The sequence below is a fragment of the Megascapheus bottae genome, chromosome 2, assembly GCF_031878675.1.
Source record: "Megascapheus bottae isolate mThoBot1 chromosome 2, mThoBot2.hap1, whole genome shotgun sequence".
NCBI classification, from domain to species: Eukaryota; Metazoa; Chordata; class Mammalia; order Rodentia; family Geomyidae; genus Megascapheus; species Megascapheus bottae.
The window spans coordinates 18,581,769-18,595,366 of NC_143510.1; the positions used below are offsets into that span (position 1 = coordinate 18,581,769).

General features: G+C 42.4%; 2 protein-coding genes across 5 annotated transcripts in view; one reads left to right on the forward strand and one right to left on the reverse strand.

The window, feature by feature from the left end:
• Positions 1 to 2,555: 2,555 nt before the first annotated feature.
• Positions 2,556 to 5,049, reverse strand: Dph3 (diphthamide biosynthesis 3). Its single transcript, XM_090321848.1, has 3 exons — positions 4,825 to 5,049; positions 4,342 to 4,416; positions 2,556 to 4,087 (listed from the first exon to the last, which is right to left on the reverse strand). Exons 1-3 carry the CDS (start codon positions 4,930 to 4,932, stop codon positions 4,022 to 4,024), a joined length of 249 nt encoding a protein of 82 aa, XP_090177974.1. The 5' UTR covers positions 4,933 to 5,049; the 3' UTR covers positions 2,556 to 4,021.
• Positions 5,050 to 5,240: 191 nt separating this feature from the next.
• Positions 5,241 to 13,598, forward strand: part of Oxnad1 (oxidoreductase NAD binding domain containing 1) — a 36,070-nt gene continuing 27,712 nt past the window's right edge. For 2 of the 4 annotated variants that reach the window (XM_090321852.1, XM_090321849.1), the window contains exons 1-4: positions 5,241 to 5,485; positions 9,600 to 9,749; positions 11,134 to 11,260; positions 11,521 to 11,584. In XM_090321852.1, coding sequence (XP_090177978.1) covers positions 11,142 to 11,260; positions 11,521 to 11,584 — 183 coding nt within the window. In that variant the 5' untranslated portion in view covers positions 5,241 to 5,485; positions 9,600 to 9,749; positions 11,134 to 11,141. Of the gene's footprint in view, positions 5,486 to 9,599; positions 9,750 to 10,699; positions 10,783 to 11,133; positions 11,261 to 11,520; positions 11,585 to 13,598 lie in introns of all 4 variants that reach the window. The other 2 variants (XM_090321850.1, XM_090321851.1) reach the window with 2 other exon arrangements.

Below are 13,598 nucleotides of genomic sequence, written 5' to 3' on the forward strand. Positions count from 1 at the left end.
GCCAGAAGGCCCTAAACTATAAGTTAAAAACAAAACAAAAAGTAGGATGACGTGGGGGAGAGTTATAAAAGGGGTGACAATAAACAAGATACACTTGTATATGCAGGAACTGACATATCCCCTAAAGCGTGCCTCTTTTCTCAAATGATGTCAGCTCTTTACCCTGGTGTTTTTATCCTGATGTTTCTTCTGAGCAACCTCTTATTAAACATAACTGTGATGATTACTCCACCTTTTTTGTTATATGTCACTTGGTGGGGTTGGTACATAGCTTACCAAAACATTTTCAAGCTTTTATCCCATTTGATTTTTAATAATCCTGAGAAATGGGTTTACTATTCTCACTTGATTGCTGCAGAACAAATATTGAGTAGGTCTCCTAAGTTTATGTGGAAGAGCTGAGACTGAAACCCAGGTCTTTCACCTTCTTAGATTTATTGTCAGGACATTCTAATACAACCAAAGAAAGGCAATGGAAGACCAGATGTGGTGGAACACACTTGTAACCCCAACTGCTCTAGAGGAGGTAGGAAAATTGTGGTCCAAGGTACCCTGGATGAAAACACAAGACACTAGCTGAAAAATCACTAATGCAAAAAAGGCTGGAAATGTAGCTCAAGTGTAGGGTACTTGGGAGGCCTTGGATCCAAACCCCATGAATGTGTTTGTTTATGTGTACATATGTATGTGTTACATGCAGATTTTAAGAAAAGACGATGTAAAATCTTAGGAGAGGCATTTCATATTTCTGCAGCTTGACTGTTCCAGAACAGAGCTGCTGATAAAAACTTTCTGCTCTTTCCTGGAGCCATGATGCACTTGCAAAATTTGATGGTATTGTCTGCTGAAGGAATGCTTTCTTCATTTAATTTTAACCAAATTTACATTTAAAAAAGGACATACGTAGGGGCTGGGAGTGTGGCCCAGTGGTAGTGCTCACCTAGCGTGCACGAAGCCCTAGGTTCCTCAGTACCACATACTCAGAAAAAGACAGAAGTGGCACTGTGGCTCAAGCAGCAGAGCACTAGCCTTAAGCAAAGTTCCCAAGGACAGTGCCCAGGCCCTGAGTTCAAGCCCCAGGACTGGTTAAAAAAAAAAAAAAGCCTTCGGTAGCTAAGGCTGCTATATTGGACAATGTAGATCTAGAGCACAAAAGCCCATTCAGTGTATTTTGAGATGTCACCGAGGCCAACAGCCACTCAGTGTGAAGGTCTGGTAAATGTCAGCTGCCCCACTCCTATTAAATAGGCCTTTGTTTGGCAAACTTTGTGATTGCCCAGCTACATACTGGTCTGGGTTCGAATCTAGAGTCAGTAGTCAGTCAGAATCTGCTAGAAATATATAAGCTATGTACAGCAGGCTTTGTTGAAGGTCCAAGTTCAGTATGTTAGCTCTGCCTGTACTTTCCTATCAGACTTGAACTGAGAGATGCTCTCCTGATGTAATTGTTGAGCACCACTGAAATATGCTAGGGCAGTAAAGACTCAAAATAATTCATCCTAAAAGTTCCAGCAGTCAGGAAACAGATACAGTAGGTAAACAGTCCTCCTTCTGGCTATTCTATTTCATTTTTAATGACGCTGCATGCATCAATAGCCTCATTTATAATTAAAGCTAATAGAATCTTCTAGTGGGTGCTTATGGTAGACTTTGTAGTATTAACCTGTTATTAACATAGTTCCCTTGCAAAGGTAAAGTTTGGGTTTTAATATGTAAGATATAGCCAAAGTGTTACTCCTCTTAAAACATAAATAATACAACATTGATTAATGGGACTCTTGCCTGGCATGTGGCTAAGGAGATGAAATTGACTAAGTTGTTGAAATGTTTACACTGCCTCCATTTGTTTTTTTAACTTTAAACACTGTTCAAGTAAAACTGCCCAGAATAGTATTTGTGTATTTAAAAGCTTGGATTGAAATAGCAAGCTCGACAAACAGTAATTATAGTAGATTGCATTACTTTTCAAAAATAGTCCTTCCCTGATGGGCACTGGTAGCTTACACCTGTAATCCTAGCTACTCAGTAGGCTAAGAACGGATGATTGTGATTCAAAGTCAGCACAGGCAGAGAAGTCCATGAGACTAACCATAAGATAATTTTATTACCTTGCTCCTGGTTTTGGGGCCGGGCTATGACTTGTTTTAGTCAGTGAAATGTTGACAGCCAAATGCAACAGCTTTGAAGTTTGCTTCTTTGGTATGAATGGGCCCTGTACCTCTAACCCAATAGTCCACTGGCCAAGGAGGAAAGAGAACACTGGACCAGTCCAGACTGATCTGCGCCCTTGAACTAATCCCTGTAAGAGACTTAACCAAGAATAAGTGATTTAAGTCTGGAGTGGTTGGTAATGAATCTACTTACAACAAAGTGTGGTGGCACCTGCCCATAATCCCAGCATTTAATATACATACAGGTTGGGTGACGGTTTAAGGACAGAACCAGCTATCCTGGGCTATCTCATGAGACCTCATCTCAAAAAAAAACCCAAAACAAAAAATCTAAACAGACTACTCACTGCAAAAAGAAAAAAAATCCAACAAACTATCCAAAAGTCCACTTGTACATTTTAATTTAAACCCCAAACAGGTAGGTGAAGCACATTTGCCAAAACCAGGAACATGAAGATTCACGTTCTAGCAAACTTTTTTTTCTTCAGTCTTGAGCTTGGGCTCAAGGCCTGAGCACTGTCCTTGGGTTTTCTCAAGGCTAGAGCTCTACCACTTGAGCCACAGCACCAGGTCTGGCATTTTTCTCTGTCTGTGGTACTGAGGAATTGACCCTGGGTCTTCGTGTGCACTACGTAAGCACTCTACCACTAGGCCAAACTCCCGGCCTAGCAAACTATTTTCTAAGAGGAGACATACCCCCAAACAACTTGCCAGATTATTTTTACACAGCAAGGAAGATCGAGAGCCTAGCCTCATACATTTCTGTTTCTGCAGGTAGTAGTTTTAGGCAGCCACGCACATCTGCTTTGGTTGCATGCTATGGGGCATATTAGATGAGCCCTCTCCCACTGTCAAAGTCATTCCGTTGCAGAAGCTTGGCCTTTTAGTGATAACAACATAAGGCCATGAGACTTGGTATGCACTGCTACCAGCTGCAAAGACTATTTCATGATTCTCATCAAAGCAAAAACAGCTAGTGATGATGATGCATGTTTGCAATACTAGGCTGAGGCAGGTTGACAAGTCTGAAACCAGCCTCAGCTACATAGACCCCAGCAAAAAAAAATCAAATAAACATAGATTCAGAAGTATTTCTTCTGATCTGGAAAAGTCATTCAAGGATTTGGTTTACTAAATTGGCATGTTTGACTCCTCTCATTTATTTTTCTTCCTTTGGCTTGTCCTGACTCTCAAAAATAGGAAGAGTATTACAGACTCAATTTCTCTAATCATTTCACCTTTGACCTTTCTATCTTCATCTATCTTGTCACTATGGAGAAACTGGGTCTATATTTTCTCTTTAACAGGACACTTGGACAATATGCATTAAATTTAAGGAGACTGGTGTGGCAGTGGATAATGGAGCAGCACCCCTAATAAACATGGGATTTTCTTGGGGTTAGATGACAAAGCTGATGTCAAATGTCAAAGAAAGGGGGTAATTTTAATCATCTTAAAAGCTAACTAAAAATATAACCTTTTAACTTTGGGACTCTAATGACTGAGGTAGATAATGCTGTTAACTACTGAATTACTGAATGAAAATTTAAGCAATGATAAAATTGAAAGGAAGCACTGATTTAAAATTATCTTCCTTTAAATCCAAATTGGATCATTAAGTATACTTCCAACCAACATTTCAAAGTTGTAAGCATGAAATCCAAGTCTGACTTATCATGAGTTCACTTTTCTACTTGAAGAGGAACCTGGCAGTTGTTAAAAAGACCCACAGTCTAGCGAACAGCAAGCCACAAAGCAGTTGTCCTTGTGAGGAAGCCAGTAATTTTACACTTGATATTTCCATTCTGGCTCATTGTCCACTCCTCAGGATTTGAATTCTGAAGGTTTCTTCAGCATTTAACCAATTCTTTGTTCGCTGAAGGAGCTGGGACTGTTTCTCCACACATAAACTGATCCTAAGACAGAATGAGAAAAGACATTAACCACTCAGTTTCTGTGCCACAAAAGCATTCACATTATTTTCATTATGTTACAGAATCATTCCATCTGTTATTTTTCAGCAGCTGTATCACTTCATTCATGTTGAAACAGTCATTAGCACAGGAGTTGGAATTTTAGTCCCAAATTCATTACTCACTGTCTGAAAACATGCCCATCTTCACTAGAGCAATAACCCAAGTTCCTCCCCCCTTTACAATGGACCACTTACTTTGTCATAAATTACTTTTATAATAAGAGAACAGCTAGGACAGGTTGCCACCTCTTCACCATTCTCCAAATCTTCCTATAATGAAAGCAAGTCACGTGATCAGTATCAGTATCCCCTTCCCCCGCCCCCTCGGTGGTAGCCTCCCTCTCTCCCGGCAGGACAGGTGCGAGCCCAAAGGATCTTGCCCGATTTTCTCTCTAAAGTGTCACTTCAACATCCAGAAAGACCAAAACGAGGCCCCTTCTCCAGAGACAGCCCAGAAAGTAGCTTGGAGGCAGGACAGACAGAAGGCCAGAATCAAGTACCCACTGCTTTTTTGGGAGGGAGGGAGGGAGGGAGTGGATGGGGAGGACGGGAGATCAACTGCAGGAGAAACGACAGGAACGACTCTGAGCCGCGAGGACGGCTGCGGGGCCACGGACGCAGCAGCGCGGCGAAACCTCGCGTGTTCAGGGGAGTTGCCGGGTGAGGCCGCGAAGTTACTTTGGTGATGGAGAAGTTATCGCCACACGGGCAGGGGTAGAAATAGGTTTCAGAGTCCTCGTCATACTGGAAGTCCTCGATCTCCACCTCGTCGTGAAACACTGCCATGATCACTAGAACTGCCTGGGAGTAGACGCTATGTCCATCGGTTCGTCCCACGCGGCCCGGGTAAGTCTAACGCGGCCGCCAGCAGCCGGAACCCTCGCTACGCCCAGACCCTGCATTGCCACTTCCGGCGCACAGACGATGACGCGACGCCAGCCTCGCTGCCAAATGGGTGACCGGTGTGCGGTCACCATGGAGATGACGGGACAGGGGGCGGAGACACCGGTAGAGTATCGCTCCGCCCATTGGACGGCAGCGACCAATAGCACGCGAGGTTTGCCGCAGCTGATACGTCATCGCGTCGGGACCGCCGAAGCTTCCCGGCGCGGAGTCGGAATTTGGCCGGCGTCTTCCAACCGCGGTCCCCTCAGCAGCCCTGTGGCTGCGCCAGGCAGCTGACCTTAGGGAGCCTTGAACCCGCGTTCACCGGCCTCAGAGAGAGAGGGCGCCGCTTTGCTCGGTGGCGGGCGACGACCCGAGCCACTCTGCCGCCTGTGCTCCCTTCCGGGTGACGGAGGAGCTCCTCCTCGAGCTCAGGACTGGTTGCTGGCTGCAGGTACCCCCGCCCCCCGGTCTCACCTCACACACATTCAAGGACCAAGACTAGGACGAGGGAGCGAGGCCTAGTCCTTTCATTGCTCGGGCAGCTGGCATTATTGGGACTTTGTTGTGTTCTCCGTCGCCTTAAGTATAATTCTGTTGCTGACCTTGGGGATTTGTTTCCGTCTTATTGGTCTTTAACACTGAATTGCAGAGAGTGGCATCTTGTCCAACATCACATGTCTAAGAAATGAAGTGTGTGACAGTCTCCGGAGTTCACCTAAACCAACTTAGCTTCCATGCGGATCTAAGTTTCTTCATGAGAGAGGAAGGCAGGCATGTGTTAGCAGCGTGAGGCCTCTTAAGGAAGATAGAAGGTTTGTCCAGAAAGCAGGGCTAGGTACCAAGGGTGTCTGTTTCTAGGTAGTCACTCATTTTCAGCAGAGAAAGCCACAGAAATGATAAAGCCTTGGATAAACAGTGTGTTGATTCAGATTTTACTTGCCTACAGTTGATCTCTGGGGATCAGAGACGCACATCTTTGGACTCTTTCCCCCCCCCCCCCTTTTTACCTTTAGGTCCTCTACCAATAAGCTGTACTCCAACCCTTTGGGCTTCAGGAAAAAAGTGTGTGTGTGTGTGTGTGTGTGTGTATATATTCGGGGGGGGGGGGCGTTGATACAGGGCTATGAACTCAAGGCTTCATACTTGCTAGGCAGGTGCTCTATCATAGACCCATGCCTCCCAGTCATTTTGCTCTGGTTATTTTTGAGTTAAGATCTCACCTTTTGCCTAGGTGGGCCTACAGTGGGATATGTTTCCTGTTTTATCTGGTATGACAGAATGGGCCACCATGCCCAAGAAGTGGTTGAGATGAGGTCTTTTTCATTTGGCTGACCTCAAATTCCAGTCCTCTCAAATACTTAGGACTACAGGAGTGAGCCATTAGTGCTTCATTGCTTTAGTAATCTTTCACATCTGGTCTTGTGTTGTTGCCTGGCCCAGCCTCAGACCACAACTGTGGCCTCCTAGATCACAGGTGTGAAGCATCCTTTATCATCATACTGATAAAGTTGGGGTGTTGGTAACTTTTTGCCTCAGTGGTCTTCAAACTTTGATTCTCCTGACCCCTTTCCCCACCACAAAAGATATCTAAGATTTACAAGCCAGCAACCTTATCTAGCCAAAATTTGTTTTGGTTTGCTGTTTTGGTCAGTGGTGGGGCTTGAACTCCGGGCTTGGGCACTTGTCCCTTGAGCTCTTCTGTTCAAGGCTAGTGCTCTACCACTTTGTGCTATAATGCCACTTCCAGCTTTCTGGTGGTTAATGTAATATCCCAGCCATTTTTTTGAGGGTGGGGGAACGAACCCCCCAGCAATAGTGTCACCAGTGCTCAGTGAACCGAGCTAGGAATCAGTTGAATAGCATAGCAGCTACTCCACTTTTGGGCTGATGGAGAGCAGCCCTGAGTTTCAGTGGGACTGAGCTTTTAAAGGTAAACACCACATGCAGGTGGTAGTCACCTTACGATGACCATAGTCAATAACAAGGATAGAACCACACGCAGGTAGTCGTAACCATTTGCAGGTGGTCAAGCATTTTACAAAAACAATTTGGCAGCTAAGCCTGCCAGGTTGTTACAGTTCTTTGAAGGTAAGAATTTCATGGCATTTTCTGCCAGGGCTGGTTTTGAACTACAATCCTCCAATCTTAACCTTCTGAGTAGCTAGGATTAGAGGCCTGAGCCAACAGTGCCCAGCCAGTCTTTATGAGCCATTTTCTAATATGCAGAAATGGATATAAACATATTTAGCTCATAGGAAACTTGGTAAGTGCTTAAAATAATTTCTTCAGTGGAGCTAGTAATCAGATGCTGGACACACAGTGCTTATTGGAGCTGAGTTGTGGTATAGCTTTTGTAAAAGCAGTTTAGAGCTGGGTGTGGTGGCTCATGCCTGTAATCCTAGCTACTCAGGAGACTGAGATCTGAGATCAAAGTTCAAAGCCAGCCTGGGCTCAAAAGGACCTGAGACTCTTATCTCCAATTAACCTCTAGAAAATGGGAAGTGGAGCTTGGCTCAAGGGTAAGGTGGTAGCCTTGAGCTGAAGAGCTCAGGTACAGCGCCCAGGCCCCACGACCTACCAAAAATAAAAAAAAGAGGAAATTTAGACTTCTTAGGGATTAAAAAAAAAAAACACCAAAACAGTTTTCTGGGGGCTTCAAAAAAAAAAATCTGAAATTGGTTGTTCTAAAAGTTATGTATGAGGTGTCATGTTTTGACTACTTATCTAAAATGGAAATAGACTAAGGAACCATTATTAATAGTTGACCCCTGCATGCCAAGAAGGAGAAGGTACATTGTACTAGGAAGTTACACTCTTGCTTGCCTGGTACTTCCATAGACATTGTATTTATTCCTCTCAGCAATCCAGTGAATAAGTGGGTGTTGTGGAAATTGTAAAAGATGATTTAAGGAGATTACTTAGTATCTGTGAGTCTGCTTTGGCTGATTAAATATTTCCACTGAAAATAATAAACCTTACATAAAAGTGGGTAGTTTTTCCTTTTTTTTTTGGCCAGTCCTGGGACTTGAACTCAGGGCCTGAGCACTGTCCTTAGGCTTTCTCAAGGCTAGAATGCTACCACTTGAGCCACAGCATCACTTCCAGCTTTTTCTATATATGTGGTACCGAGGTATCAAACTTGGGTCTTCATGTACTCCCCCCCACTTTCTTTTTGAAAGAAAAAAACTACCAGGTGCTAGTTGCTCATACCTATAATCCTAGCTACTAGTCACTATCCTAGTGACTCAGGTGGGACTCAAACCCACTGCAATAAAGTCATCAGCACTCAGTAGATTGAGCTAGAGTCATTTTAATAGTTGTATAGTGACTGCTCCCCAGCTTCAGTGGGGCTGAATTTTGAAAGGCAAAAAGCACACGCAGGTGGTCGTCACCATATGCTGCTCTAAGTCAACCATAAAGATGAAACCACACTCAGGTGGTCGAGTGAATTAAGCAATTTTATAAAAGTGGAATTGGGTGGTTAAACTTAGCAGGGTATTAACATTCAGGAGACTGAGATCTGAGGATCATAGTTCAAAGCCAGTCCATGCAGGAAAGTCCTTGAGACTCTTATCTTCCATTAACCAGCCAAAAACTAGAAACGGAGCTGTGGCTCAAGTGATAGAGCTCTTGCTTTGAGCAAAGAAAACTCAGGGATTGTGCATAGGCCCTGAGTTTAAGCGCACGTACATACACACACTAAAAAACAGAAAACAAAAATGTAAATCTGACTGGCACTTCTGTCTTGTCAGTAGGTGGCATGCTTGGTCATGATGACTGTTACAAAACAGGTGTTCAGTGTTTGAAAGAGCAAGGTGTTTTTTTGTTTTTATTTTTGGTTGAGTCCTGGAGCTTGAACTAAGGGCCTGGGCTTTATCTCTGAGATTTCTGTGCTCAAGACTAGTGCTCTACCACTTAAGCCACAGCTCCACTTCCAGCTTTTTTGGTAGTTGAGTGGAGACAAGAATCCCATAGTCTTTCTTGAGGGGGCTGGCTTCAAGCCATTATCTTTAGATCCTCAGCCTCCTGAATAGCTAGGATTATAGGCATGAGCCTATAATGAGCCTGGTGAGAACTGTTTTTCATAATGAAGATTTGTTTTTCATTTGGGTTACAAAGTAAAAGCGCACAATAGTCACCTAAATATTCCATCTGGACTATCTTAGTACTAATTATTTGAAATATAAAGCAGCATGATATTTCTATGTTTAATAGTTAACAGCCATGTCACTCTGGCCTTTGGCTATGGTGTTGCTCTCTTCAACAAATACAAAGTCAAAATGGACAGAAACTAAGTACAATCTTGGTGACCAGGTCTCAGGGATGGCCACCAGAGGGCAGGATCCAAATGCTATGAGCCAAGCGAGATGGACAAGGGAAGCAATAAGAAATACTGAGAACAGGAGTGGGCACATCAGGGCTAAGAATGGTGGGAACCAGGTAAGAGTGCACTTGTGATGAGGCTGCTGATTGTACTAAGTCCTTCCATCTGCAGCTTCAACCTAAGAAGACCTTTCCCAGTTTCTCAAAACATGGTTCTTAATCTGTTGTCTCTGCCATTTCAGGAACTTTATGAGAATCTCAGTGTTTGAAAAATGAGCTATGTTCTAAGTGGAATATATCCAGAGGTCTCAGCATAATACTAGGACATTAATACTTTCTGCCTGCTAGTCAGCCTCCACTTAATGACATCTAGGAGCCAACAGGCTTTTAAGGTAAGTTTCACCTTTCAGTGATATTAACATGCCTTTTTTTTTTTTTGGTTTAGCATATTTACAAAAGAGAAACTAGCTCTCTGAGTTAAAAAAAAAAGGGCCTTATACCCTTTCTATTTACTAGAGAAAAAATAGCCAGTAACATGTTTATTCAAAACAGTGCTCCATCATACTCTGACAAGAAGACCTTTTGCCTAAGAGACTAGTTATGAAGGAGTGAGCTTCATTGAACTTGGTTTGGATGGAATGCGTTTTGTCTAATTTACATGGCCAACTTTTCATTTTCTGTCCTTGGTGTTAGGACTGATACTCTTAGAGAGTGTCTGTTTTCTTCATGCCTGAATCACCAGAGTGTAGGCCAGCGCCTGCTCATACAGGTTCTTAATGATTACTGGTTAAGTGAAAAATTAAATTCATGAGCTAGGTGCCAGTGGCTCTTGCCTATAATCCCAGCTAATCAGGAGGCTGAGATCTGAGGATTGTGGTTTGAAGCCATCCTGGCAGGAAAGTCAATAAGACTTGTGTTTCCCATTAACTAGCAAGAAAGCCAGAAGAAGAGCTGTGGCTCAAGTGATAGAGCATTAGCCTCGAGCAGAAAAGCTCACTCAGCACCCAGGCCTTGAGTTCAGACCCCAGGACTGGCACCAAAGAAGAAACAAAAGTCATGAAGCTGGGAGCCAGTAATCTTAGCTACTTGGGGATGAAACCTGAAAATCATGGTTCAACTCTAGTCCTGCATGAAAATATGTGACACTCTCATCTCAGTCAACCACTAAAAAGACAGAAGTTGAGCTGTTGCTCAAGTGGTAGAGTAACAGCCTTGAGCAAAAAGGCTAAGGGATAGTACCTAGGCCCTAAGTTCAAGCCCCAGTTCTGACACGAAGAAAAATTAATGAACATAGAGCTGATAGAAAAAGTCGACTGTAAAGCAATATCTCATGTTATACCAGCAGCCTCTCACATATGCTTCCTGTACCTTCTGATCACATCAGAAGAGCATGTTGAATAGTTAACCTACACCATCTACATTTATGTAAGTAAACTGGGTAGAATTTGCCCAGTGATGGGCTTGCCTAATGAAGTAGTTCTCTAAATCTGGTGATGGGCTTGCCTAATGAAATAGTTCTTTAAATCCATCTCTGTTGTTTGTTAGTAATGCATGACTGTATGGGATAGTGCCAGCCACTACATACTGAAGTCCTCTGCAAGTATGTGAATCACCTCTTGAACACTGCCACTGTCCTGCTAATTAAAGGCAGGCTCTGCTGGCTTTGCTGCCTAACCAGTTCGCAACTGCACCACAGAGATCCACACTCTGTTTACTTGTTGCTAAAATGAACTGTTATTTCTCCTGAAAATGGTGTTAAATTTTCATGTTTGCCAGGAAACACCATGGCCCATGCTGCTGTCTTGATTCCGAGGTTGTTTCAAGGCTCTCTTGGTGTCATCTGCACTCAGCCTTCCTTGTGGAGGTTGACATCCAGCACTTGGCGTCACCTTGCTCAAACCAGGTAAGTGATGAGCCTAAAGTGTTATATGAAGTTGATTTTCAAAGAGATCTGACCTGTGGATGGGTCTAGGAGGCCTGCCAAACACTGTAAAGAAGCAGTATGTGCATATCACTACAGCTTGTTGAACTTTAGTTAGATGTACAAATTTTCCCAGGCTGTTCTGCATTATATTGTACGTAGAATAACCATGATATTATAGGGAAACTACTCTTATGTTTTAAGAGGATAACATTTAACCTTAATTTTACTTTTTATTAAAGCATAATGAAATCCAAAAGGAAAACTGATCACTTGGAGAGAACTGCGAGTGTCATTCGGCAGGAGGTTTGTATGTTTGGGTTGGGGCAGGGTTCTGTGTTTGGATAGTTTGCACATTGGTTTATGGGAGAGGCATTGGTTGAGACTGGTCCCTTTGAAGGACAGGGACATTAAGTTTTATTTTTCTGTTCTTACATTTTCTAACAAGAAAATTTAAAAAGATGACAGAAGTACTGAATTTTTCCCTTTAAACATGGGTGAATGGATTAATTTTTGGTGAGAGACTATTAGCAGTCAAGAGAACTTCCTTACAGATCTGATGCTTAGGGTTATATTTTTTTAGAGCCTACATTTTATGAATGGTTTCTTTTTCTCCTTTCCCCTCCTTTATTTTGGCATGTCTCAGAGTCCTTATTCATCCTTAGAACCACTTGTATTCCCTGAAGGCAACTCTCACCTCTGAGGAGAAAGGTGGACGAGCTCTTGTTGCCCTTCCCAAGCACAGATTTTCCTCATCATATTCAGAGTGTAGAAACTAATCTGCCACCTGCAAGGGTGTCAAGGGCTGGGCAGTAAAGGATCCTCACCCTAACCTCAGTGAGTAATGCCATTTTCACTTAAAGACATAATCTAGGTATTTGACTGCATTATTTGACTTGTTTCACACTTAGTATATTTAGCTTCATGAGCTCAGTCTATTTAAGCTAATGGTTTAAAAATGCTATGATATACATACCTATAAACATGATTAGAAATTGTATTGTCTTGTAATGGATTAATAGAAGACAGTAAGGAGATTGTATTGTTTAAGTCCTACTTTTAAAATGAATTCTACTTTTACAAAATTGCTCTGGGACTGATCAAGCTATAAGTTGCCATTTTTTTTTAAGTCTATGAAATTAGCTCAGCAGAGAATGTATATGTGAAAATACATTTTCCTCATTGATTATAAATCTGAAAATATTTTTATTTGTTTAGCATATAAAAATAGTGTAAGATTTATTAGGATTTCCCTTTTTAGAAGTAAAAAAAATTGTGCTATACTATTGCCCATTACGTTGAGGCAGGAAAATAAAACAGGTGCTGGCAAACTTTGTGTAAGGGGCCAACTAGTACAGATTTTCAGCTCTGTAGGTCATGTCTCAATTTCAGCTTCAAGACTCTGGTGTGAAAACAGTTGTAATAATATGTAAGCAAATGAGTGTTGATGTCCCAGGAAAATTTTTTACCCAGATACTGAAGGATTTGGCCTAAAGGTAATAAGTTGCCAGTCTGTCTATTAGGGTAATTATCTCAGCGTTTTTAGGATAAAAATATTGGGGCTTTTAGCTTTTTTTTTTTTTTCAAGTTAATGTAAACTTGACAAGTGTGAAGAGTTGAGAATCTTAATTCCTTAGTAATCAGAAAGTTAGTTTTAAATTTCTCTTCCGTAAGAAGACTTTACTAATTTAATTTCTTTTCCTCTTGTTCCTAATTTCCACTTTCCCAAACAGAGTGAGCACTGAGAGATGGGAGGAACTGGAGGAAGCAGGATGATTGCTGGGGACACTATCTTGGTGTATGGCATTAGGATTTTTCCAGAGGGTACTAATTATCCACAAACTAGGAGCTTGTCCATACTGAACAGACCTGCAGGCTGGACCTGGACAGAACCAGACTAGTTCTTCTCTAGTATTGTATTAGCCAGTACAAAGCTCCCACATACCATTTGTTCTTCAGCTGAAGTCCAGTAGGTTTCCTAATGATAGGCTACCCTCTACATTTTACAAAAGCAATGAACGTGGCCTAGGGTATGTCTATGGGTTTTTCCCAGACACAAAGCAAGCTGCAGCTTAGAATTCTTAAGTTCCCAGGCCATGACCCAGTGGCCTCCTCCCAAGTGAGTAGAAAATGGAATAATCACTCACCCTGAAGCAACCTTTCAGTATCTGGCATTGTTATCTGCTCTGGAAAACTTACCGAGTGACTGTTGAATGATCTTAGTGCTTCTTTCACTGACTATAAGCAGTCTGAAGTCATGCTGATGAGGAAACTCAAGTTCTAATTTTTTTTTCCTAGAAGACTGAGGAATAAGTCCAAG

Excerpts from the sequence above, each read along its gene's own strand:
- Dph3 (XM_090321848.1), bottom strand. The coding sequence starts at position 4,932 with ATGGCAGTGTTTCACGACGAGGTGGAGATCGAGGACTTCCAGTATGAC. Across the intron at positions 4,417-4,824 it reads ATAACTTCTCCATCACCAAA|GAAGATTTGGAGAATGGTGA; the intron begins GTAACTTCGCGG and ends CTTTCATTATAG. Across the intron at positions 4,088-4,341 it reads TAAAAGTAATTTATGACAAA|GATCAGTTTATGTGTGGAGA; the intron begins GTAAGTGGTCCA and ends ATTCTGTCTTAG.